General features: G+C 50.5%; 1 protein-coding gene across 8 annotated transcripts in view; it reads left to right on the forward strand.

The window, feature by feature from the left end:
- Positions 1 to 12,919, forward strand: part of GCK (glucokinase) — a 54,692-nt gene that overhangs the window by 33,683 nt on the left and 8,090 nt on the right. For 7 of the 8 annotated variants that reach the window (XM_073008909.1, XM_073008910.1, XM_037988223.2 and 4 more), the window contains one exon: positions 12,590 to 12,752. In XM_073008909.1, the coding sequence (XP_072865010.1) occupies positions 12,590 to 12,752 (163 nt within the window). Of the gene's footprint in view, positions 1 to 6,713; positions 6,943 to 12,589; positions 12,753 to 12,919 lie in introns of those variants that run through there. The other variant, XM_007981463.3, reaches the window with a different exon arrangement.

Raw genomic sequence — 12,919 nt, forward strand, 5'->3', positions numbered from 1 at the left:
GGGTGTGGGACAAGAACTTGGCAACCAGTGCACAAACCAGACTTGGTCTGGGCAGCATGGGTGGGTGGACAATCTCCTGCAGCAGGTAGCATGGCCAAGTGAGGCCTGGGCAGGGCATCACCGAGGTCCCCAGCTTGCAAAGTGACCAAGGAAAAGTCCTGTGTCACTTTCCTTTTCTTATATTTTTCAGTTATTTTCCTAATGATTGCCTTGGGGATGGTAATTAACAACTTACACTTATAAGAAGCTAGTTTGAATAATAGTTCCAATAGTATATGAACACCATACTCCTATACATCTCCATCCTACTTCCTTTATATTGTTATTCCCACAAATTGTGTTTTTATACATTATATCCTCACTAACATAAACTTATAATTATTTTCCACATTTGCCTTTTAAATCGTATAGGAAACAGAGAATCACAAAAAAAACTACATTAATATTCACTGTTATATTTACCTATATAGTGACATTTAACAGTGTACTTTTATGTCTTCAGATGTCTTTGAATTACTACTTAGTGTCTTTTCATTTTAGCCTCAATGTTTTCCTTTAGCATTTCTTACAGGGCAGGCCTGCCGGTAATTAATTCCCTTTGGTTTTCTTTATCTGAAATGTCTAATTTCTTTTTTATTCTTGAAGAATAGTTTTGCTGGTTATAAGATTCTTAGTTAATAGTTTTTCTTTTCTTTCAGCACTTCAATTATTATTAAAGTGTTGTTATTATTATTATTATTTTGAGACAGAGTCTCCTTCTGTCACTCAGGCTGGATTGCAGTGGCGCAATCTCTGCTCACTGCAACCTCCGCCTCCCAGGTTCAAGTAATTCTCCTGCCTCAGCCTCCCGAGTTAGCTGGGATTACAGGTGCCTGCCACCATGCCCGGCTAATTTTTGTATTTTTAGTAGAGATGGGGTTTCACCATGTTGGTCAGGCTGGTCTTGAACCTGACCTCAAGTGATACACCCACCTTGGCCTCCCAAAGTGCTGGGATTACAGGCATGAGCTAGCGTGCCTGGCCTAAAATGTAATTATTATTACAGCTGCCATTTGGCCTCCTTGGTTTCTAATGAGAAATCATCTGTTAAACTTATTGCAAATCCTTGGTATGTATGCTATGTGTCATTTCTCTCTTGCTGCTTCCAAGATTCTCTCTCTGTCTTTGTCTTTTGACAATTTGACTATAATGTGTTTCACTGTGGATTTCTTAGAGTTTATCCCACTTGGATTTCATTGAGCTTCTTGGATGTGTATGTTTGTCTTTCAACAAATCTGGGAAATTATTTCACCTTTTCTCAAATATATTTTTCTTCCTCTTTCCATCTCTCTTCTTCTGGAGCTCCCATATACTTACATTGGTATGTTTGATGGCATCCTACTGGTCTCTTGGGTTCTGTTCATTTTTCTTCTTTTCTGCTATGCAGACTGGATAACTTCAATTGCCTTTTCTTCAAGTTCACTGATTCTTTCTTCTGCCTGCTCAAATTGGCCATTTAACCCCTCCAGGGACTTTCTCATTTCAGTATTGTACTTTTCAGATCCAGCATTTCTATTTGATTCCTCTTTAATAAATTATCTTTATTGTCATTCCCCATCTGTTCATACATTGCTCTCCCAATTTCCTGCAGTTCTTAGTCCATGGTTTTCTTTAGTTCATTAGGCATATTTAAGACAGTTGACTTAATGTCTTTGACTAGTAATTCCAATGTCTAAAATTCCTTATGGACAGCTTCTTTTAAATTATTTTTGTCCTGTTATAGAGCCATATCTTCCTCTTTATTTGCTTTGTAACACTTTGTTGAAAACTTAACATTTTGAGTAGTATAATGTGGTAATTCTGGAAGCCAGAGTCTCCCCCTCCTTTGAGATTGGTTTTGTCGTTTGTTGAGGGCTTCAGTTGTCCATTTGTAGAGTGACTTTTCCAAACTATTTTTGCAAAGTATGTATTCTCTGTTGTGTCTGATCATTGATGTTTCTGTTCTGGTGTCTCTGCAGTCAGCCTATGACCTGGAAGTATTCCTTAAATGCCTAGATTTTTTTAAACCCAAGAAACAAAAAACCTAGCATGTACCTTTTTAAAAATCTTCTGATAGATGCCACCTGGAAGGCTGCTGCTGCCTGAAGGGACAGAAACAAAGGCAAGCTCTACTCTGAGCCCTCAAGGAACCACCAGATAAACAAAAGAAATTTGATTCTCCAAATTTCTGGAAGACAAGGTCCTTTCTGCCCACTCCAGCTCCAGCCAGCTGCTCTAGGAACACAATTACTGTCCCCATGGCCACAGGAATGTTGAAGAATGCAGGATGGTAGCTGGTTTGCCACACCACTCACTTACGAGCCATCAGCATGCCTCTCCCTTCATCAGGCACTCCCATGGTTGCTGTAAGTGTCCAATCAGGTTCCAGAATTCTGAAATAGTTGACTCTTACAGGATTTTTTTCTCTCCTAACTTAATGATTGTCTAGATCGAGGAACCAATTCCTGAAGTTTCCTATTTTGCCAGTTTCATGACATCATTCCCTAGTAACTGTCTTTTCAGACAAAAAGTTTCATTGACTTACTGTAGGACTAGCATCAAAGAGACTATGCCACCTAGTCTGTCTCCTTAAAACACCCAAATAATCAGTACGCATTCGGGTAGGAGTTTGGCATTAGATCTGCCATCAATCAAGAGCTGGGGACAGCCCATGTCTTAAACTCTGACCCAAGGGCTAAAATATTCTTTGGTAGCAACAACAGCTACAAACTATTGAACAACTTGTATGTGCCAAGAGCCTTATCTGCATTATCCCATTGAATCCTCTCAACAGCCCTTTGAGGTAGTAGAATTGTTGCCTGCCCCTTACTGAGGCTTAGAAACATTAAGGAATTTGCCCAAGGCCCTAGAGCTAGTGAGTGGCAAAGCCAGTCTTCAGACTCAGGCTGGAGATCCTACAGTTCTGTGTTACCCCAGTGTTATCCTGCCTCTCAGCACGGAGTCTTGGATGATTCTCCTACCCCCTCCCTAGGCAATGCACAGGACTACTACCTGCACCCTTACTCATGCTCTGCCCTTCTTCCCCAACAGTGCTAGCCTTAGGCTTTATCCCCGACACACAGCCCAGGCTCCGTTCCATCTGTTGACAGAGACAAACACTGGGGCAAAACCGACCTCTGTGGCTACCACTGTGTCCACCTCCACCAGCTTCAGCTGAAGCCTCTGAACATCTCCAGCATGGAGGAAGCCCCAAAGGACATTTCCTGTCCCCCAGCATATGCTTGACCCTGAAGCCCCCCCGACGCCATCTAGTTGAGAAGACCAAACTTTTAACAATCCTGGAGTCAGAGTGACCCATGGGTGAATTTTAGCCAGGTCGCTCATAGCTGTTACATCCTAGTAAGTCCCTTAACTCCCATGGGCTTCAGTTTCCCTGTATATAAAATGACAGCCTTCAGCTCACAGGCCAGTTGCAATCCATCTAAAGGGTCTAGCACATCCCCTGGCATGTGGAACCCACATGTGATCATTTGATCCTGGCATGCTCTACTGTCTCTCGGCTCCTCTCCCCTTGCCTCTTTCCCTGACATCCTGGCCATCACCCACTGCCTAACACCCTCCCACTCACCAAGCCCTTAGCCTGCCCCTTAGCACAAGAGCACAGCCAGTCTCAAGTCTACCCTGCTGTAAGCAAACACTTGCAACATCATGCTGACCTCCAGGCCCTGTTGCATCAGTGTGCCCACACTTGGTTCCCAGCTGGTACTGAGGGTATCAGGGAACAGGCCAGTGGTGGAAGGGTGGACACTTTGTGTTCCCTGGCTTCCTGGCTCCCAATATCTTTCCCAATGACATATGGGGTCTAGCAGATTGGCTCATTTAACTATGAACCTCTATCCTTTAGAATCTGGGTCTTCGGGCTTGCTTCTGTGCAAAATGGCAGATAAGGCTCAACCTTTCTTTTTTTAACTTCATTGTTAAATATTACTCCATTAATACACATTTATTGCAGAAAATGTAGGAAATACAGATAAGCAAAAAGGAGAATAAATTAAAATCACTCATACCACCATCAGCAAGATAATTACTGTTACCATTTTGGTATATTTCCTCCCAATACATATATCATCTATATCATATTATGACAAAAATGGATCATACTATGTTTCCTATGTTTCCCTTATGTTAGTCATCTATTGCTGTATAACAAACTGCCTCAAAACTTAGTGGCTTCACCTTTCCATGTATTATGATGACAAGAATGTGATATGACACTGTCCTATATCTGGACCATATGCTAAAAGACAGAAAATGGTTTCTAAACTTATTTGTCCTGTAATAACAAAATTTTATTTCATAAAATGTTAAAAAAAAAAAAAAAAAACCATAGTAGCTTGAAACAACAAACCTTTGTTATCTCACACAGTTTCTGTAGGTCAGGAATTCAGAAGCAGCCTAGCTGGGTGGTCTGGCTTGCTGTCTCTCCTGAGGCTGCAGTCAAGGTGTTAGCTGGGGCTGCATCATCTGAAGGCTTGACTGGGACTGGAGGAGCTGCTTCCAAAGTGGTTCACTCACATGGCTGGCAAGTTGGAGCTGCCTATTGTCAAGAGGCCCCACTTCTTCTCAGTGGATCTTCCCAGAGTTCTTGTAGGCATCCTCATAGCATAGCAGTTGGCTTCCCCCAGAAGGAACAGTCCAGGAGAGGACAAGGCCGAAGCCACAGTGTCTTTTCTGGCTTAGGCTCCGAAGTCATACTCCACCATTTCTGCATTATCATATTAATATAATGCAGGCTAGACCTATTCTGCATGGGAAGGGACTATACCATGGGGTGAACACCAGAAGCAGGGCTAATTGAAGGCCAGCTTCAAGGGTGGTTACACATTCCCTTTCAACAGTATGTCGTGAACATCTTTCCATGCCAATAGGAGCAGATGAATCTTAACATTTTTAATGACCACATATAAGTGTAGCATAATTTATTTAACCAACCTCCTGTAGTTGGATATGTGGGTTGTGTCTCATTTTTTGATCATTTTGAATATCCATCACCAAACTTGTCATATTATTTTCTTGTGATGAATGAAAAAGAAAATCAAGTCATGCCTGTCAATCCGAAGCCTGAGCAACTAAGAAATGGGGATACCACAGGGACATAGAGCAGGGTCCCTTCTGACTCTGCTCTTCTCTTTCTCTCCCCATTAAATGGGGAGTTCACTATCTACTGCACAGCTGCACAGTTCTGTCTTTTCAGAAAGTTCTAAGCAGAAACAATGTTCATCCATCCTCCTCAGGATAGCCCTTGAGCTACTGAAGACTAAGCACGTTCTGGACATCCTCCATGAATCATCATCTCTGAGGCCCTCCCCTTCTTGGCCCCTCTTCTCTGGACGGGTTCTGGACAGGCTTGCCCTTCCAAAATTCTTGGAAAGCAGCAGGAACTGTTCCTGCTACACTGACCCTCAACTCCAATGCAGTGCAGACCTGTTGGTGTCACTCCTAATCCTGAAGAGGGGGCATTGAGACAGGACAAGGGTGGGTGCCCAGGAGGGCTGGCATGAGTCATGAGAATCTGGTCCTGGAGAATTCCACAGTGTGGGGAAGTAGGGGTGTTGAGTCCCTTTCTGGCCTCACAGATGCCAATGAGTATCAGCAGGTGGCCCCCAGAAAGGAACTCTAGGTGATGCCTGTGGCTCTAAACACAGGCTAGAGAGGGCACTTGCAGTTCAGCCAACCCAGAAAGGGGGCCCCCTTGCCTCAGATTCAGCCTTTGTACACATCCTCAGCCTTTCTTGAGAACTGAATTTAGATTCTCCTCCCCTGTGCTGTGTGCTTGGCCCAGGAGAAGGGCAAGTCTCGCTGGGTAGCTGCTTCTTGGCCTGGCTGAACCAGAAGGCCCCAGTGCCACTCCAAACCTGGGTGTGAGCCCTGCCCCCATGAGCAAACAGTAGCTCAGAGCTGGGGGCTGTGGGGGTCAGTGGCCTGTCACATGAGGTCTGATGAGGCCACCTCTGCTCTATTTTGGGAAAGGGATCAATTGTATCAAGGGCTTTCTTGGGAGCGATCACTCTGGCCCACTTGCCAGCTCCAGCTAATTTTAGCAGGCTTTGGCAGGTGCCAGCAAGTACATGGCATGTGGATGTCACTCCCAGGTGAGCCCAAGGAGGAGTCTGGGCCAGAGCCCGGGAGTCATGGTCTATGCCCACGGAGGCACCGAAAGCAAGCCTGAGGCCTGGACTTTGCAGTCACAAAATTAAGAATGATAGCCCCGGTTTTTTGTTTGTTTTTGGTCAATTGGCCGCCTTCCTCCACCACCCCTTCCCCAAGTGCCATACAGACCCCTGGATTGTATGAAATGCACATCGAACCTCTCTGCAGATAAAAATCCACTGGGGATCCCCTTGCCTCCAAGAGCAAGTCCAGACCTGCACCAGCGAGGGCCAGGCCCCCTTAGGACCCCTTCCCTGTCCGAGGGCATTTCAATAAGTGTTCTGTCCCCAAGGCAGCCTGGTGACTTTCTGCCCGCACAAGGCCGAGGAATGGAAGGTGGGTAGGCTGGCTCTGCACACCCGCTCCTGCTGGGCAGCAATCCCAACCCCATGTTCACAGAGTGTGACCAGCTGCCCCATGGCTCTCTCCCAATGGCCCTGTCAACTCTTACCCCACATGGGCCTCCCCTCCCTTTCTGGCCCTGCCTCTGACCCCATGGCAGGGGGCAGAGTATTTCAGCAGCTGCCGGGCTGAGCCCTTTCAGTGCAGAAGCCCTGGGCTGCCAGCCTCAGGCAGCTCTCCATCCAGGCAGCCATTGCTGCCACAGCGGGGGCCTTATGCTCCAAGGCTACAGCATGTGCTAGGCCTCGGCAGGCAGGAGCATCTCTGCTTCCCAAAGCATCTACCTCTTAGTCCCTCGGAGAGATGGCGATGGATGCCACAAGGAGCCAGGCCCAGACAGCCTTGACTCTGGTAAGGGTCACACCAAAGGTAGCGACTTTGCATTGGGAGAACAGCGCCCAGGGCAGGGCCCTTGGTTTTGCAGATTACCAAAGCCAAGGCTGGGGGCAGGGAAGGCAAGCAGGCTCTGGGCACCTTGGAAGGAGGCACACGGGCCTCAGGGGTCCTGGCTAGGGCAGCTGTGCCTGCCACTGCCCCCCCCCTCCCACCACCCGTCCTCACTGTGGCTGCCCACTGTCCAGCCTCTCGAAGGGTTCTAGGGCACTTGCTCCTGGAGCTAACAGTGACCCAGGACACTGGTGTCTGGGGCTTGACCTGAGGCTTTTATGGGGGGAGCTGGCTGGCTACCCAGGGCTGTCTGGCTGTCTGGGGGCTCTGCATGGCATTTCCAGGGGTTGGTGGATCAGGGATTCGGGCCCTCAGGAGAATGTGGGCACCAGCCCGAGGTCGCTCACTTCCGTGGACTTAGCCACCTGAGGGCCCGGGAATGGAGGGGACCAGGCTACAGCTGGGCATGTGGCACTGGGATGGGCTCTGGAGCCCCCAGGCCTGCAGCGCTTGCCCAGGGACTTCCCTGGCCCTTGGCCGTGTCCTCGGGGACCCACAGCTCCTCCAGTCGGCCCCTCCCAGTGCTGGAATAGACAGCTCCTCAGTCCACATCTGCCAAAGGCGGCCCTAGAAGGCATCCTGCCTTTTGTACTGCGTTCTGGAGGTGGGGCCACAACGCACTGCTCGCTGCATAAAAGGGACAGCATCCTGCCCCGGCAGCCCTGCCCGACCAGCTCTGCCTCTCCCACTGCTATCCAACCTGTACACCCTGGTGACCATGTCCAGGCTCCACATCTACCTCTCCAGCCAGACTCTCCTCTGAACTCTGGCCTCACATGGCCAACTGCTACTTGGAACAAATTGCCCCTTGGCTGGCAGATGTGTTAACATGCCCAGACCAAGATCCTGACTCCCACAACCCAACTCCCAGGTCAGGTGGAACCTCTTCTTCCCAGGCCCTTCTGTTCCTCTCCTCAGCCCCTCCCACCTCCCTTCAGAGTAAGTCTAGGTTTTTACCCCTCTCACCAAGCCTGCACCCCCCATCCCTGCGCAGGGGTTGTTAGGACAGCCTGATGCCCTGCTCCCACCCTGCCCCAAGATGCCCCCGCTCTGCAGCCCGGTGCCTCCAGGCTTCTCACCTCCTGCTGCTCACAGCTCAGCCTCACTCTCTCCCTCCCCATCTCTGCTCCAGCCTCACTGCAGGTCCCCTGCCCCATCTTCTGACAGGAGATGCCCGACCTCGTCCCTGCTTCATCTGTCCCCATTCCTTCACCCCCCAACCTGTCACCAGTTTGACTGAGATTCTTTCCTGCAGATCCCCGCCCTTCAGAGGAGTTGGTCCTGCTGTCAACTCTGCTTCTGTGCCCCTCGCCGCACCTGGTATTCAGTGGGCATCTGCTGAAGAGATGAGGGTCAGATGCCCTGCAGGGAGTGTGGGGCGTCCTCAGGCGAGAAAAGTTATACTTTTGACTGTGAGCCCTGATTATGTGTCCTGTGACCTCTCGGGTGAGGTCAGTAAGAGAAACCTCTGCAAGCTGGCTGGGGCTGCCTCCCAGGGGCTGCCAGGGAGAAGGACAGGCTCTGTTTGTTCTCTTCTGGCCTCACAGACAGGCTCTGTCTGTGCCCCAGGCTATACCTGGGGGGCCAGGTGGCTTCTCAGGGCTCCCCAGGTATCAGCACGTTTCCTAGGCTGCTTGGGAAAGCCCTGTAAGCTTGCATAGACACCCAGCAAGAGGTTAGCCAGAGAGACACTTGTAGCTGGGGTCTGGGCACAAGTAACAGCTCGGTGCTGGGCCTGAAGTCAGGCAGGATGTAGCCTGGTTGGGTGAGAGGAAAGTTTGGAGCCAGTGCCTGGGTTCAAACCCCTCCATGGCCCGTGGTTCTGTGGGCCTGGGGGAGGGTTTGTACCTCTGTGTCCAGTTTCCTCACTTATAAAAAATGGAGATAATAAAAGTACCCATGTCCCAGAGTGGCTGTACCAATAACAGGGAAGCGTGCCCAGAGCAGGCCTGGCACACAGGAAGTGTGCATCAGCCTCAGTCCCTGCCATTGGGCTTGTCCTGGGTGTCTGTGAGGCAGACCTCTGCCCCACAACGTGACCCCCAGGCTTGTGAGACCAAGCTGGGTCCAGGCTTCCTCCTCTGGGATTGCATGCTTACCAAGTGCCAGGAGGGGGACTTCTGCAGGCCCAGGTGCACCCTGAGGAAGGGGCTTGCTCCCACCAAGAACAAGGCTCACCTTTGGAGGATGCTCCCCACGTAAGAGGTGAACCCCCAGGTCTACTGGTGACTACAGCCTCAGAACCTGACAGCATCTATCCTCCAACCCATGCCCACTGGGAAGTGTGTGAGGGGTCCTCATAGGCCCTGTGGTGTGGACAATGCAGGGACCCTGCAGCATCTGGCTAGGGCAGGGCCCAGGTGAGAGCCCTGGGCCAGGAGACCCTGGCTGGTTCTGCCACTGTGGGGAGACAAGCTCCCCCACCCCATGTCCCCCGCTTCCCTGCAGCCCCACAGAGAATGCAGACCTACTTTTACAGAAATCCAGATTTTTGTGTAAAAGTGTCTCTATTTTAAATAGATTTTAAGTGGTGGCAGCAAATTTAAGCTTTTGAGAATATCATACAGGACAAATCAGATTTGCAGGCCAGATGCCACTTTATTTACAGAAATGGAATCAGGTCCTACCTCAGGTCCCATCTCATGTCTTCACTTATGCCTATGTGTCTCCTTCACGGGAAAGGCCACAGGAGGCCCTGCAGTAAGCATCCTGGAGTTGATTTAAAGTCCCTGACGGTGAATATGGGGGTCCTCACTGTTGCAGCAAGGGGACACACCCCTGTGTATCTTAGAAATGCCTACAGCCCTTTTGCTGCAGAACAGATTCTTAGGAGAGAAACTGTCAGATCAAAGTTCAACTTAGAGAAACTCCAAATTGCCCTCTGAACAGATGGTATCAGTTTGACATCACGCAATGCCGGGATTCCTGGAGGAGAACTTTCTGGCCTAGAAGGCAGTAGAGCCGGGACTTCACCCAGTCAGTGGCAGGGCCACACACAGGCCTTGATACAGAGGGGGAAGACTTGGGCCTCCTCAACACCCTACGGGGCCCAGCCTCCCAACATGTGATAAGAGACACAGCAGCCACCTTGTACCTCGCTCTCCCAGTTCTCCAAGGGCTGGGCCAGTTCTCCCCACAGCCCTGCAAGGGAGGATCACTCAAGGGCCCTAACTGTCTGACAATACAGCCACACTCTGATCAGCCGCCTGGGCACAGGCTCCATGTCATTGTCCTCTGCCAAGACCTCAGACTGAAATGTTGGCTCCTCCCATGAAGAACCTGGGGCCAAAGGACCAGAGTCCAGGTCTGTGGGCGCCAGGATGGGCCACTTGGAGAGAGGCACAAGGGTGGTACCAGGCAGGTGTGAGGGCTGGACCTTTGCAAAAGCAGCATCATTTTTGTTGAGAGCCTGCAGGTATCTTATAATTGGGTCCCTCTGACCAATCTTGTCTGGCGGGAGATGCCAGGTAGGCTCCCCAGGACTTCCTGCCAGTAGCCACTGTGTGCGTGGATTTGGGTGCTGGCCTCACCACAGTGTACTGGCTGTCTGTGCCTGCATAAATGACTTCTGTAAGCTTTTCTTCATCTGCAAGATGGGTGCTGCTGGCACCTCCTCCCCAGTGCTGTGGTGACCCGGCATAGTGTGTGAGGCTGCTATGTGAGGCACCTAATGCAAGGCCTGGCATATGGAGGAATTCAGCAAATGGCAGATGCCTTCACAGTTAGTTCCTGGCATTCTCTACATTGGTGGGTGTAGGAAAGAAAGACAGAGGAGGCAAAGGTTGTAGCTGTGGGACATTGAGGACAGCCTGGATTGCTCCACAGAGCCCTGAGGACATCTCCAGGGGTGTGCTCCGCAGGGGCAGTTGGATTGGAGGGTTGGAGGTCGGGGAGGGCATGCACTCCCACCCATGCTCAGAGCCTCGGAACAGTGCCTGCTCAGCCAACATGGGTGTTTGATTCTGTGTCTTTTGTCACAGACTTTATCAGCCCCATCCCTGTCTGACCTTGCCTGAGTTTAAAATTCACATGTGGGGCCTCATTAGGAGACATGGTTCTGAACTAAAGATCTGTATCTATTGGGAATGCTTTGGGCTGCAGGAAGCCAAACACCTGACTCACGGTGGCATAAGTGGTTTCTGTCTGCTCCCATAAGCCGCACATGGAGGGTGAATCTAGCACTACTCTCTCCTCCCTACGTTCGCAGTATGCGAACAGCTTTAACCTCTGGCCTTGTTTCTTCATCGTTGCAGGGTAGCTATCACAGCGCTGGTTATCACATCCTTACACAGCTGTGTCTACAAATTTAGGGGGACACTGAAGCTCCTCCCCCTGCTAAAATCAGGCTTTCCTTCACCTGTCATTGGCCAGAACTGGGTGACATGCCCAACTCTAGACCAATCATCAGTAAGAGGAGTATAGAATTGCTGTACCTACCTTAGACTAATCATGGCGCAATGTGCTCCCTACACCAACAAAATCTGAGTTCTAAAAACTGAGGAAGAAGAGGAAAATCGCCATGTTGCCTCCTGTCTGGGATTCAGATCATCTCCAACCCCCTGAGCTTATGCGTAAGACTGTGGGCAAAAGTGTGTGAGTTTTTGTGGAATGGGTCCACAGTTTTATCAGAGCATCTTTCCTTTCTCTTTTTGATTCAAGATGAAAATATCCTTATGATTATTTTTCTCACCACTGCCCAGAGATAACCAGCACATTAACATGGCCTTTTCTCCATGAATAGCACTAAGGTGCCCAGGGGACAGACACATAGCTGTCCACACACCAGCTTGCTGGGTATGCAGAGGCAGAGTCACATCTGCATTCACAGCCTGTCCTCACACTGCCATGTGGAGAGCGAGCAGCCACACCATGGGCCATCCATGCTCACGGGAGTGGTAGTATCGGATCTGAGCTTCGTGTGCCCAGGCGTCTCTCACGTCAGTGCATAGGGACTCTCTTCCTTCTGTGGCCCAGTGTGCCCATGCCACAGATGGCTTCAGTCAGCAGACACCTCCTTCTAGACACTCACGCTCACTCCTGGCTGGCCCTTAGCACACCTGTGCAGACTGGCCCATTTATTTTCTGATGTAAATCCCAGAAGTAGGAGGACTGGGTCTCTCTGACAGCAATGCCAGCTGCCTGGCGCCCTCCAGACAGGCGGCTCAAACCCCACCTCGCCAGCTCTCCCTGTTAGTCCCTCCTTTCCCTGGCTCTGACCTGAGGGACGAAGCAGGGTGCTATAGGACACTGTGCCACAGGGATATCGTCAGGGACAGAAGCCACTCTGCCCTCTGCTGCTCACCCCTCCAACACGCCCCGGGCTGCATTTGTTGAGTGGCTGGTCGCAGACTCTGCTCTTCTGACTTGCCAGCTGGTTTTACCTGTAGTAAAGTTTGAGATGATGGGTCATCCTGAACCCGGGGTCAGAGGACAGAAGGAGGCCAGCGGCATGTGGGGGAGATGGCCCGTGAGACCCTCGGCGTGTGGGTGCCTGGTGACAGCCCCACCCTGAGTCCCCAGCCCTGCTGCTCCCATCCCCCTCCTTGTGCAGGTAGAGCAGATCCTGGCGGAGTTCCAGCTGCAGGAGGAGGACCTGAAGAAGGTGATGAGACGGATGCAGAAGGAGATGGACCGTGGCCTGAGGTTGGAGACCCATGAAGAGGCCAGTGTGAAGATGCTGCCCACCTACGTGCGCTCCACCCCAGAAGGCTCAGGTACCACATGGGAACCGGCTCCTCATCCAGAAGCAGCTGTGGGTTCAGCACTAGCTGGGAAAAGAACCCCAGGCACTCCCAGACTCACAGCCAGTCCGAGACAGAATCTCCTGGGGAGCAATGAAGTCCCCGAATTGTGAGGCCAGTTCTCACCCTTGGCTCCTCTG

This window comes from Chlorocebus sabaeus, chromosome 21, assembly GCF_047675955.1.
Source record: "Chlorocebus sabaeus isolate Y175 chromosome 21, mChlSab1.0.hap1, whole genome shotgun sequence".
NCBI lineage: Eukaryota > Metazoa > Chordata > Mammalia > Primates > Cercopithecidae > Chlorocebus > Chlorocebus sabaeus.